Genomic DNA, 13,952 nt, shown 5'->3' with positions numbered 1-13,952 from the left:
CTGATACACCATGATGTTGAAAAACAGATATCTCTTAGCCCTAGTCTTTTTTCCCTTTTTCTTTTAGTATACCTAGAATACTTTGCTTATTAGGGGCTACCCCATATTTTGTTCAAAAAAATATATATGCAGAGGTAATGCACACAAAACCTGATACCAAGAACAAACTTAGTTGGTCTCTAAGGTGCTACTGGGACACGGGTGGCGTTGTGGGTTAAACCACAGAGCCGATCAGAAGGTCGGCGGTTCGAATCCCCGCGACGGGGTGAGCTCCTGTTGCTCTGTCCCAGCTCCTGCCAACCTAGCAGTTCAAAAGCACGTCAAAGTACAAGTGGATAAATAGGTACCGCTCCGGCGGGAAGTTAAACGGCATTTCCACGCACTGCTCTGGTTCGCCAGAAGTGGCTTAGTCATCCTGGCCACATGACCCAGAAGCTGTACACCGGCTCCCTTGGCCAATAAAGCGAGATGAGCGCCGCAACCCCAGAGTTGGTCACGACTGGACCTAATGGTCAGGGGTCCCTTTACCTTTAAGGTGCTACTGGACAATTTTTTTTATTTTTATGTATATATTTTGACTGTGTCAGACCAACACAGCCTACCTGAATCTAGTACCGTAGAATTATTATTTTTTTCAAAGTTAGAGGGTCCTGTGGCTGGGCTTTTGAAAAATAGGGAGGGGGTCCTCAGTAATTAGCTAAATGAGAACCACTTTTTGTAGAGAAACTTTTTCTCCCTCTCTCATAATTCTGAAGGCCGAATGTCGGAAGGATCAGGGCAGATAAAAGAAAGTGCTTTTTCATGCAGTTAAACAATGGAACTTGCAGACAAGTTCAGATGGATTTTAAAGAGGATTAGTCAAATTCGTTGAGGATAAAAGGCTATCAATGGCTATCAGCCTTGTTCAATGGGGCGGTATGATTCTGAATCCCAGTTGCTGGAAGGCAAAGGAGGAGAGAGTTGTTATTGTGCACTGATCCTGCCAGAGGTTTCCCTCATGGGCATCTATCTGGTTGGCCACGGTGAGAATACAGGATTACATTTTCAAACTGCCACACTGAAGAGCCCTTAGACTTCCTGTGCAAGTTCACAAGAACCCCAAGACACTAATAATAATAATAATAATAATAATAATAATAATAATAATAATAATGGCATTCCTGACGTTTCAGAAGGAAGATGAATTATAGGCACAAGGCCACACAGCCCCAAATTCCAAATTAAAATGTATCCTACCATTAAATGCCTATATTCGTGCATACATCCAGCTCTGTTCTGAAATCAGCTACTCCGAAATTCAGGAATCAATTGCCCCGTTCTAAAATCAGTCGCGGTTTTTGCTCCTCTGGCCAGAAGTTCTTCCAAGGTCTCTTACTTTACATATACCTTGACCCGATTGGCAGTGTGTTGTGTCTCTTGACCATTTCTAAGCATGGTGTTGTACATATTAGGAACATTTCAAGACTACATTTTCTGCAAAACGGTTAGCTGTTGCTTGGGAAACTTAAGTAGCATTGCTTTTGGGGGGGGGGGAATTTCCTTGCATTTTTTCTGTCCCATCTTCAAACCATGCTCAGGAGATCGAGGAATGGGCTCCTAGAATCCTCCTCCCCTCTTGCACAGTCAATCATGCCTCCCAGAACAAATTATGATTATTGCTATATCTACACTGCCATTTCTGTTAGCCCAAACCACAGTTTCCCGACCCACTTTGAACAACAGCTCAGTGGAAACAATGGTTAGCGGAAACTAGCTGGCGGAAGCGTTGAGCCACAGTTAGCTTCAAAACAGAAAAGGAGGGCTTATGTGTACATAATGTGCAGATTTCAATGTAAGGTTGCATGCAGTTGCATGTGAGAATCTGTAGACTGGGAGCATAATGTTGGCAACAGAAGAGTAGCAGAAGAGGACATTTCTGACCCTCCCTGGTCCTCAAGTCACACACAAGGAGCTTTCATGAGAACGAAACAGTGGCTCTTCCTCTACTTCCTCTTCCCCCAAATCAGACTGGGAATGATGGGGCAGCGTGGAGAAACCACCAGCCCCACAAAAGGCTCTTCCACCTGCCTCTCCTAGAACGCCCCTCAAGTGGTGGTGGTCCTGCCCCCACATTCTGCAACACACACCCTGCATAACCAGGAATTTTCTAAGGGCGGTGAACCAATAGAACAGCCCGCCTGCTCCACCACCCATAACTGGGAGGGTGGAGCAATAAAACAGGTTGCAGAAGGCTGTTAGGCAAACATTTGGGTGGACTGCTTTATTCCAAGAAATGGAAGGCGGAACAAGTCTGAATAGTGTAGCGCCAAACAGTGTCACGCCAGGAAAATCCCCAGCTGAAATCTCACCTCGGCTAACTAGGTGGACCATACCAGGCTTGCCCATAACAGAGTTTAATGTCTGTTTCTCATTGGATTTGCATAGTCCACATGATGTTACCCACCCCCCAAGCAGCACCAACGTCAATGTTTTCCTTCCATAAATTCAGGTTCCCCGATTAGGGGGAATGATCCGATAAGCTGAGCAAAGCCGGGCTGCAAACTGCTCCGTTCAGGGTCGCAGCCGATTTGGGTCCGTGTTTTGGGGTGACACGAGAACAACCCTCGCTTTCTGCCACTCTCTTTTCCATGCCTGCTACTTCCTCAATGCGTTCATTTCTTTTCCAGTCGTACTCATAACTATTTATGGTGCGCTCTGAGTCCTGAAAAGGCGGGGGGGTGGTTGTTTGTTTATTTATCCCTCAGGTTTGCACAAAACCAGAAAGCAACACAAGCAAATTTATAACTGCGCAACCGGGGTGCTTTTGCACACGACGCAGCGTGCGTGGCTCGTCAGTTCTTAATTGGCATAACTGAATCAACCAATGAGAAAGCAGGCGCAAAAACAAAAGGGAATGCTTGCTGGTATGGATGGGAAAGACCAAAGTTGTTACTCATATATAAATTCAGATACAGTGGTGCCTCGCGAGACGAAATTAATCCGTTCCGCTTGCGGTTTTTTCGTCTTGCAAAGCACGGCTATTAGCGGCTTAGCGGCTTAGCGGATATTAACGGCTTAGCGGCTTTAAGAAAAAGGAAACAAACTCGCAAGAACTCACAAGACGTTTCGTCTTGCGAAGCAAGCCCATAGGGAAATTCGTCTTGCGAAGCACCTCAAAAAATGGAAAACTATTTCGTCTTGCGAGTTTTTCGTCTTGCGAGGCATTCGTCTTGCGGGGCACCACTGTACATGTGGGTGGAGGCTATTCCAATCTAATTTGAATGGGGTGGGGAAGGAGACAAATGGCTAAATCAGGGGTCAGCAAACTTTTTCAGCAGGGGGCCGGTCCACTGTCCTTCAGACCTTGTGGGGGGCCGGACTATATTTTGAAAAAATAATAATGTACAAATCCCTATGCCCCACAAATAACCCACAGATGCATTTTAAATAAAAGGGCACATTCTACTCATGTAAAAACACGCTGATTTTCGGAACGTCTGCGGACCGGATTTAGAAGGCGATTGGGCCGGATCCAGCCCCCGGGCCTTAGTTTGCCTACCCATGGGCTAAATAATGCTCAAATGTGTGTGGGGGACCCATTGTCTCTCAGCCCCACCCCTCCCTTGGCCATCTGTAGTAATAAAGAACTGCCTTACAGGCCTGGTGTAAGGATTGCTGTGGTCATGTATGTGATGCTCTTTAAGCACCCGAAAAGCACTTTTTAAATGCTTAGCGCCCTGTCGCCATCGCTATAAAGGAGACTGGATTTTTTTTGTTTTTGTTTTTAAGAAGGATTCTCTTCTCTGCTGCTTCTCAAAGGTTGGCACTGATAGACCAAGAGTCCCCTTTGGATTCTTAGATAACAAATGAGCAGTGGTCCTTCCCTTCTCGTCTCAGTGAAATTCTTGGTTCAACTGGGATTTAAATCTGGGTTTCCTACCAGCCAAACCCAACACTCTAGCTTCTTCAGGCGGGCCTCCTTTCTTAAACAAAACCCCGTTCAGGTCCACTGATGTCTTCCTGCTGCCTTTCGAGGCCTTCAGAACAGGCTCCGTGAACAAAATTTATGGCCCCCGTCACCCACAGCAACAGACGACAGGCATATGGCCAGTGAGGACAGTTTGGCACCAAACTGTATTGCTTGGTATCGCCCATCCCTTGGCAGCAGATCCTCACTTATCCTCGAGGATCAATAGTTTTGCCAATTAAGTCCCTATCTTATGTAAATAGCAGGCGCTGCTTCGCTGCCTTGAAGCATCTGGTTCAGTGGCTTTGAGCAAATAAAGGAACTGGTAAACAAAGATGGCGCCCCCAAGGGGAATTGACAGGGCTCATGGACCACCAGCCCACCTCGTCTGAAATGGAGGAAAGCTTCAGCAATGGCAGCCCAAACTTTCTGAGAGGGCATTTTCTACTCTCTGTTCCCTGTGAGATGGTACTAACCAGGGATGTTTCACCTGGGAACTCTCAAGTGCATCTCATATTTTCCTTTCCGCAAAATTTCAGTGGCAAGCCTGATGGCGGACCTTCCTTCTATTTGTGGCCCATCTGTATATTTTTTTCCCTAGTAGAACAAGGTAAGGGAGAGGTCGCAATCCCTCCCTTCTTGTGCTTCGCTGTGAGGAAATGTCCCCCTTTCTCTTATAACTTGTGTCAGTGGTGCAAGTGGACCCTCTTCCTAGCATACTTCCTAGCATAAAATGGTCTTTCCCCTCCATTCTTTGGGCAAGCGGTTGTTCCATCATCAACACCTTTTCATCTGTGGCACGAGACAAATTCAACAGGTGCAGCTGTCTGCTTTTACTGTACAGTGGTGCCCCGCAAGACGAATGCCTCGCAAGACGAAAAACCCGCTAGACGAAAGGGTTTTCCGTTTTTCGATGCGCTTCGCAAGACGAATTTCCCTATGGGCTTGCTTCGCAAGACGAAAATGTCTTGCGATTTTTTTCGCTTCCCCCCCTTTTTCTAAGCCGCTAAGCCGCTAATAGCCTTTTAGCCGCTAAGCCGCTAATAGCACTAATCCGCTAAGCCGCTAATAGGGTTGCTTCGCAAGACGAAAAAACGGCTAGACGAAGAGACTCGCGGAACGGATTATTTTCGTCTTGCGAGGCACTACTGTACTTCAGTGGCAGGAAAAGCTCCACCTCTTGATTTCTGCCTGCTGTGTAACCATCGAAAGCGTCAAATGTTGGACCATTTCTTTGCCATTTGTCTCCCTGGGGAATGCTCCGACTCTTCTGTAACCATCTCCTTTTGTCTCCCACAGGTGTTTCCTTCGGTGAGCACGATGACATCCAGCTTGGGGCCTATGAACTCGATTAATTCCTACGTGACGCTGAACCCCCTCACTTCCCCCAGCTCCATGAACATGCCTTATCCAAACAGCGGATTGAGTAGCCCTTCTCTCACTGGACTGACCAACGCCACCAGTTCGATGGGCCTCCCGTCGGTGGCGTCTCCTGTCAGCCCAGTATTGACTCAGCTGGGAGCTCAGGCCCCCACACTCAACTCTCTGTCACCTTACCAAAATGTCGGCCAGTCCATGGCCCCGCTAAGCTACTCGCCGTCAGGCATGAACAGGCCCAAGGAGATCAACAAGTCGTACCGGCGCACGCTGACCCACGCTAAGCCTCCTTATTCCTACATCTCCCTCATCACCATGGCGATTCAGCAGGCCCCGAGCAAGATGCTGACCCTCAACGAGATCTACCAGTGGATCATGGACCTCTTCCCATACTACCGCGAAAACCAGCAGCGCTGGCAGAACTCCATCCGCCACTCCCTCTCCTTCAATGATTGCTTCGTCAAGGTGGCCCGTTCCCCGGACAAGCCCGGCAAAGGCTCCTACTGGGCCCTCCACCCGAATTCGGGCAACATGTTTGAGAACGGCTGTTACCTGAGGAGGCAGAAGCGTTTCAAAATCGAGGACAAGGCCAAGAAGCCGAACTCCAAAGGCTCCAACGCCCAAGAGCAGGCCTCCAAGATGCCTGAGGGTCTTCAGGAAGGCCAAAGTCCCAACACGGGGTCAGAAGGAGCAGAGTCGGGCCACTCAGACACCTCCCATGGCTCCGAGGAGCAAAGGGGTTTGGTGCAACTCGATTGTTCTGGGGGTCAGGGCTCATCCCCAGTTTCTGAGGCCTCGCCAGCCCCCATCTCCCAGTCCATGAATAGCCACTACTTTGCCACCTCGATTACCAACCTGGATCTCCCGAGCGACCTCAAAATGGACCCTCAGTTCAACTTCAACCATCCCTTTTCCATCACCAACTTGATGTCCACGGAGCAGAACCACAAGATTGACCTGAAGTCCTACGAGCAAGCCATGGCCTACAGCGGCTACAGCTCCCCGCACGCGGTGGAAAGCAAACATCCCTATGAGGCGTCCACTTCGCTCAGCGAGACCGGCTCCTATTATCAGAGCTTGTACAGCCGCTCCTTGCTCAACGCCTCGTAAGGTTGTCATTGCGAGATAGGAGGGGGCCAAAGGAACAAGAGAAGCTCTGACTCGTGCCACCACCACCAGCAAGACCATCCACGAGACGTTCTCTCCCACCGCCATCCAATCGCATCGTGGCCCGTGGGACAGAGAAAGCAACCAGAGACTTGGCCTACTAGACTCTCTGACGAATCATTACGCTTTCCAGACCTCAAAACCGAAATTGCCTCATAGCGGTCCAGAGCTCCGTTGGCGGCCTTCCGTGTCAATGGACTCACTTGCCCATCATGACCAGGGAAAAGCAAGGAAGAACAAGCTCACGCACCTTTGGGCCACCAACCAATGGCCAGTTGGGTGATAAAGGCCATGGATGGAGTCATCTAAACTTCAGCATGGGTTCGCACCCATGGCAGATCCCCACCACCTCAAAATGGTGGATCCCACTCTGAATTTTACGGTGACTAAAGGTGCTTGATATATCTCCAGGAGTGGAGCTTGGATGGGTGTCCAGGAGGAATGCATGAAAAGGGGCAGAGAAATGGAAATTTGCAAGCTGGGGAACCACCCCTTGGCCCAGAACATTGGACTTTCCTGTCTCAACGCAGATGTTACAATCAACGGTTGAACTCTTGTCCTGAGATTCTCAAACCCACCCGTTTAGGTCAGAATGATACGTGGCAGGACTCCATTGTTACACACACACACACACACACACACACACGGGTTTGGTTACCCCAAAGACAATATAGGCCTCAGCCTGAAGAGGAGCAGGGAAAATATAGTTCACATCTATCTTCTTTTTTTAAAAGAAAAGAAAAAGTGGCTTTATATATTTAAATATTTGTGCTTTCTGTTGGGAAAAAGGGTAAGAGCTGATTTAATATATCATACTTTAGAGACAATTCAAGGGGGTGTTTGTTTCAAGTGTCCTTTTCTTTTCGGTATTAATGATAATTAAAACAAAACGGCATTCAGGGTTTCCCCTCCCCCAAACGCCATCCCACCGCTAGCAAGGAATTTATAACTCTGATCTGGTGGCACAAGCCAACAAAAGACTCCTGGCTCCCAGTACTTAAGACCTCGAAAATATTTATTTATTTTTAACACACACTTCTCCCGATCTTCCAGGGCTGAGGGTGGGAATGAGTGAAGCTGCCTACGTCAGGCCCAGCTCACTGTTCGCCTAACACCACAGACTGACAGCACTTCTTCAAGATTTGGGACAGGCTTCTCCCAGAGCCCCACAGGGACATCCCAGGGGTTGAATCCGGCCCCTTTTTTGCATGCAATGCCAATGCTGTACCATTTTGCTACAAACCCTTCTGCAGAACGACAACCTCTGCAGAGCAGAAATAGCGGGCGTAAACTTAAAAAATAAAACCTGCCACTATCGTGCCCAGATACTCAATCAGCATAGCTGTCAACTTACAAATTTGAAAATAAGGACCAGCAGCCTCGAAAATAAGGGACCAGCAGCCAAAATAAGGGATCAACAATTACTTTGATAAAATACATATTTTGTTGCATGCAAATGGCTTTAGATACCTATTAGGTCCATAAATTACCATATAGCATATATTCAACACAAAAAAAACAGCAACAATTTGTTGTTGACAAAGCACAGCTGGACATAGAAAGGGCCCCATTACTTTCAGTAGCTTATTTAAGGGACATCATCAATAAGGGACAGCAGCGGGACACGGCGCTGGGATAAGGGACTGTCCCGCCAAATAAGGGACGCTTGACAGCTATGTCAATCAGATCTCTGCCACCCTTCCAAAGACGAATCGGAAAAGGCAGCCCAATCACAGTGTACAATTAACAAAACAAAAATAAGAGCGTAACCCAGAAGAAAATGGGGGGGGGGGGGAAATAGGCACAGTGAAGTTACATTGCAGAAAATGGAACTTACCTATTTTATTTTGGATTGAATCGGTATCACTACCAATAAACCTTGGCTTGTATCTCCGTATCGTTATCTCCCTTTGTAGTCCTTTTTCATCCTTCGAACGCCTGCAAAGAGACACAGCTTACTTCAAAGTGCCAAGGAAACCACACGCTTGTGCGAACAGGGCTAGATCATAGAATTGCAAGGGACACCCGGGGGTCATCTAGTCCAACCCCCCTGCAATGCAGGAATCTCAGCTAAAGCATCCATGACAGATGGCCTTCCAGCCTCTGCTTAAAAACCTCCGAGGAAGGAGTGACCACAACCTCCGAAGGGAGACCATTCCAGGGTCGAACGGCTCTTACTGTTCTTAGATGTTAACAGTATAGAGTCTGATTAAATAGGTCGGCCGAATGGCACAACAGCTTCCGCCTCCTGAGTTTAATGCAAGGCGAAATCTGCACCATCGTTTTTATACTTCTCCTCTCTAAGCCCGTTCAGCTTCCTAGATTCGCAGGGCAACTACTGAAACCCAACCATCAAACAGTACGCATGTCCTGGGAAAAAAGAGGACATATGGTCAACCCTAATTCTGGCCCATCAACAGGACCTTAGGTATTTACCGTATTTTTCGTTCTATAAGACGCACCAGCCCATAAGGCGCACCTCGTTTTTGGAGGAGGAAAGCAAGAAAATAAATATTCTGAATCTCAGAAGCCAGAACAGCAAGAGGGATCTGGCTTCTGGGATAGCATCTGGCTGTTCTGGCTTCTGGGATAGCCGCAAGCAGCCTCTCCCGGGCAGCGGGATGAAGGCTCCCCCGTCCGAAGAGGCTGCACGCGGCTAAGGGAGAAGCCAGGACAGGCACGTCGCTGAAGGGGCGCTGCGCAGCTCTCCCTCTCTGCACAGCGCCATTCGCTCCATAAGACGCACTCACATTTTTAGGAGGAAAAAAGTGTGTCTTATGGAGCGAAAAATACGGTATTTATCAAAAGTTCTACCCCACTTTTCAGCACATCTGGGTCTCAAAGCAGCTTACAAAAAAAAATGCAATATACAAAACTTTAAACGGACTGAAACACTCATTTACGGTTACAAAGGGCTCCTGAAATCCAGCTGTTTTTAGCCTGGCACCTGAACCCTGGCAGAGATGGTGCCCACCTGGTTTCTAATGGGAGGGAGTGCCATAGAGATGGGTCGCTTTCCTTAAAAGAACCAACTAATGGGCAAGATTGACATCTGTCTGGGGAATATTTGCCTCAGCCAGCACAAGCCAACCATGTCATTAACTCAAAGGAAGCCGGACCTTTGCTTCGGCCTAGCAGCCCCTGCCCATAGCAAAAGGGAAGCCATTTTGAAACGGCCGGCCAACAACACAGCTTGCCAGGCCCCATTGCCACCCTGGCTGTTCGTACACAAGCCTATTTTGGCAGTTTGAGAGGAAGAAATGTCAGGAGATGAAATCCCAAGGGTGTACGAGAATAAAAGTGGGGTTTTTTTTTGGTCCAACATGTGCTGAAATACATTCTTCTTCAGGGGCGCTTAGAAAGCCGAGTGCTCTAGAGCATTGTGCTCTTTTAAGCGCCTCTGTAGAATTTAAATCTGAAACACACTGGGTCAATAAAATGTTATGGTACACTTTTGGTGTGTGGTTTTTTTAATCTCCCTGCCATTCCTGTTTTCCCACCACAGGGGGCTGGATTCGGCCCTTCTTTCACGAAGTGCTCCACAAGATTCAAAATGGCGGGGAGATCGCCTGTAGCGGCTGTTAGCAACCGCAGAGGCCTTGCCTCTCTCCACAAGAGCAAAAACACCGTCCCAGAAATGTTAAGGCCCCAAATTAAGGAGCCTTCAAGCCAAGATGGGGAAAGGGAAGAGCAGAAAGTGGGACATGAAGGTCCTTCCTTGGTCGAACATCCTATCTCTCACGGCTCCCCTTAGGCTTCTTATTTGACTTTCCAGAGAAACCGGAAGGAACCAAGGGACCTAAGATGGAGTCACAATGGTGCCTTGTTCCTTCCGTTTTATTTTTCCACTGGAGCCGATGGGAGTTGTAGTCCAAAACATCTGGAGGGCATTAGACTGAGGAAGGTTGCTAGACGGTGCCTTTTTTAAGATAAATAATTCCAGTGGGCCTGTGTACTGCGTAGGGATGCTGAAGGGACAAACCCTTTGCTTAAAATAAGAGTGATTGTTGATATTACTACAGATATTTTGAGGCATACAAAACCCACAATAAGCGACCATAAAATGCAAGCCTTTTGCAAGAGAGTAGGCCATTAAACTTTGCTGCCTCCACTGCCAGTCCTTGGATCTGAAATCACACCCCTGTCCCCAGGCTTCCCTATATTTCTGGAAAGTGTCCCCTTCTTTGATGTGCGCTAAGCAATGGCATAGGGACGCGGGTGGTGCTGTGGGTTAACCCACAGAGCCTAGGACTTGCTGATCAGAAGGTGGGCGGTTCGAATCCCCGCAATGGGGTGTGCTCCTATTGCTCAGTCCCTGCTCCTGCCAACCTAGCAGTTCAAAGCACGTCAAAGTGCAAGTAGATAAATAGGTACCACTCTGGCGGGAAGGTAAACGGCGTTTCCGTGCGCTGCTCTGGTTCGCCAGAAGCGGCTTAGTCCTGCTGGCCACATGACCCGGAAGCTGTACGCCGGCTCCCTCGGCCAGTAAAGCGAGATGAGCGCCGCAACCCCAGAGTCGTTTGCGACTGGACCTAATGGTTAGGGGTCCCTTTACTTTTACCCTTTAAGCAATGCCATCCGCAATAAAGGAGATCCGAATTTGCTAGACAAAAGGAAAGCTCTTTGCAACACAGGTCTGCTCCTTTGCGCACACATTTACATAAGCCCTCGGTTTTGCCAGGTGGGATCAGAGCTCCTTTGCAACTCCAGTTCTTGTGAAAGGGCAAGTTAAACTTTGCCGGTCATGAATCTGTGGATAGCTGAGATCTAATGTCCTGAAATCTGCAGGCGAGCTCAGCAAAAGAGGCCTAACTTTAGAATTCAAGAGTTGAATGGTGATTCAGTCTTAAAACCTAGAAGTGTGAGACGTTTAAGAGTACCTGAGATTCCTCACAAATTCTGATGAGGAGGAGCAGGATTTCGGGGAGAAGTGAATACAGCTCCCTGCAGGCCACTGCCCCAACCTTTATCCTCCACCACTGCCACCCACCCACAGTGGTCCATGACCCCTGGGTTTGTTTACTCCTCAAATACAGTGCCCACACTTATCCTCTGGCGTGGGGGTGGAAGAATCCAGGCCTTCAAATCCCACCTCCTGCTGCCCTTGCAGTGCAGATTAATCATTAACCGGCCAAAGCCCCAACACCCAGGCACCAGGGTCACACAAGAGCCACGTGGCCAAGCGCACACCACAAGGGGACATGTCCTAAGCATGCACGTCTTGCAAACCCCAGTCCGCTTCTCTCCCAGCGGGACCCCGGTCACTAAAATTCCAAATTCCCCTGGGACATGACAAAGATCACTGCTAAAAGGGGTTTTTTTGCAGGAGGGCTACATGGTCGTCTCATCCCCTCTCATCAATCCGGCCAGCTAGGAAGGCCCCACCGAAAGAGGGGATGGAAAACTAACCCTTTTCTCTGGAACGCTGCAGTCCAGAAATTCAGGGTCCCACCCAAATTCTCCACATCTTTTGGAACGCACTCGCCACCCACAACATCTGTTTGGGGCATTCTGCACAGCAATGCATACTATCAAATCCCTCTCCATTAATCAGCGGTTTACAAATCTAGCCTAAAAGACACCAGAGGTCCTCAGAAGCTTGCAGGGGGGGTCTCTCACCAAAGCAGATGAGAGTTCTTGAGAAAAAAGCTTCCCCTGTAATCTGGGGAGGCAGAGAAGCAGCAAACTGCACATTCTTGTGGGGCCGGAGTTAAGCGTTCATTTGTTGAGGCTGTGCCCCAGAAGACATTGATCCCAAATGCAGGTGTACCTCAACTTGGCACTCTCAGGAATATAATAATATAAGAAGGGCTCATACGGACTTCTGCTTGATCCACCACTTTAACCTGGAGAAATCTGATCTTTACCGCTATCCCATGGATTGACGTTTGCTCCCATTCAGCGCTGAAGAGCAGGTTTTTCCCAGGGAAAGCAGCAGGAGAAAACAGAAAACTACTTGATCCCCCGCTTTCTAGGCACAGGACAAGTAGAAGTGAACGAGCCCTTACTCCAGTAAGCACTGGTCTATCTAGCACAGTGGGGCTACTTTTGAAGGTGACCCGGAAACTGCAACCAATCCAGAATGTGGCAGCTAGACTGGTGACTGAGAGCAGCCGCCGAGACCATATAACTCTGGTCCTGAAAGACCTACATTGGCTCCCAGTACATTTTCGAGCACAATTCGAAGTGTTGGTGCTGACCTTTAAAGCCCTAAACAGCCTCAAAGGCCCAGTATACCTGAAGGAGCGTCTCCACCCCCATCGTTCAGCCTGGACACTGAGGTCCAGCGCCGAGGGCCTTCTGGCGGTTACCTCATTGCGAGAAGTGAGGTTACAGGGAACCAGACAGAGGGCCTTCTCGGTGGTGGCGCCCGCCCTGTGGAACGCCCTCCCATCAGATGTCAAAGAGATAAGCAACTATCTGACTTTTAGAAGACATCTGAAGGCAGCCCTGTTTAGGGAAGTTTGACGTTTTATTGTGCTTTTAATTTTCTGTTTGGAGCCACCCTGAGTGGCTGGGGAAACCCTGCCAGATAGACAGGGATATAAATTATTATTATTATTATTATTATTATTATTATTATTATTATTATCTACACGGACTGGCAGCAACTCAGCCGTCCAGGATTTCTGCCAGGGTTCTGCCCGAGCCCTGCCTGGAAATGCAGAGCAGCGTACCTGGCGCCTTCTGCATTCAAAGCAGCTGGCCTACACCCCCACACCCAGCTCCATCCCATCCCCTAACTCAAGGTTCCCCGGCAGATAAGTCAACGTGGAAAGGATTGTCTCGAAGCAACAAAGTTTGTAAAACCACTGGGTTGGCTGGCGAGAGGGTCAGCGGCAGCAGTTAGGTAATTTCGCCCTTTGGACCCAATGGTCTTATGACTTCCCTACTCTTTAGATGATAATGTGGATTACCTCACCCACTTCAAAACTTTGCAGCATTTGGGGCTACTCCTGCACATTCTGGACTGCAGATAGGGGCCCTTGACTTCTGCCCTAAAGTTCTACCTGGGCACATAATTCTCTTTACGCCTCTTATTTTCTTTCTCCCTGCCCTCGTTTCGCAAATACTTTCCACCTAACGTAAATCCAATAACAGATTTGTGCGATGCTTTTCTCTTCTGTTCCCCGCTTTCTAATTCGCTCTCTTCATCCAGTCTGCTTAAATCCCAAAATGAGAATTTCCCCCACATGGGCCAAAAGATCTTTTCCCCAAATGCCAAATGCGAGGATTGGTTGAGGTAAAGGAAAGGCATCACTCTGCACATCAGACTTCGGCAACCTGGTGCCCTCCAGATGTTTTGGATAGCTCCGTCGGTACAGCGTGAGCCTCTTAATCTCAGGGCTGTGGATTCGAGGCCCATGCTGGGCAAATAAAGATTCCTGCATTGCAGGAATGGATTGGATGACCTTATGAACTCTAATGTTCTATGATTCTATAACTTCAGTACTCCTCAGTC

General features: G+C 48.4%; 1 protein-coding gene across 1 annotated transcript in view; it reads left to right on the top strand.

Moving 5' to 3' along the window:
- FOXA3 (forkhead box A3) overlaps positions 1 to 8,387 on the top strand; it is a 35,257-nt gene extending 26,870 nt beyond the window's left edge. The window contains exon 2 of the mRNA XM_028742110.2: positions 5,246 to 8,387. Coding sequence (XP_028597943.2) covers positions 5,246 to 6,433 — 1,188 coding nt within the window. The 3' untranslated portion in view covers positions 6,434 to 8,387. The remainder of the gene's footprint in view (positions 1 to 5,245) is intronic.
- Positions 8,388 to 13,952: the final 5,565 nt, after the last annotated feature.

The sequence above is a fragment of the Podarcis muralis genome, chromosome 7 (assembly GCF_964188315.1).
Source record: "Podarcis muralis chromosome 7, rPodMur119.hap1.1, whole genome shotgun sequence".
Classification (NCBI taxonomy): domain Eukaryota; kingdom Metazoa; phylum Chordata; class Lepidosauria; order Squamata; family Lacertidae; genus Podarcis; species Podarcis muralis.
Note: the sequence above shows the minus strand (reverse complement) of the source record. Positions and strands in the feature narration are given on the sequence as shown.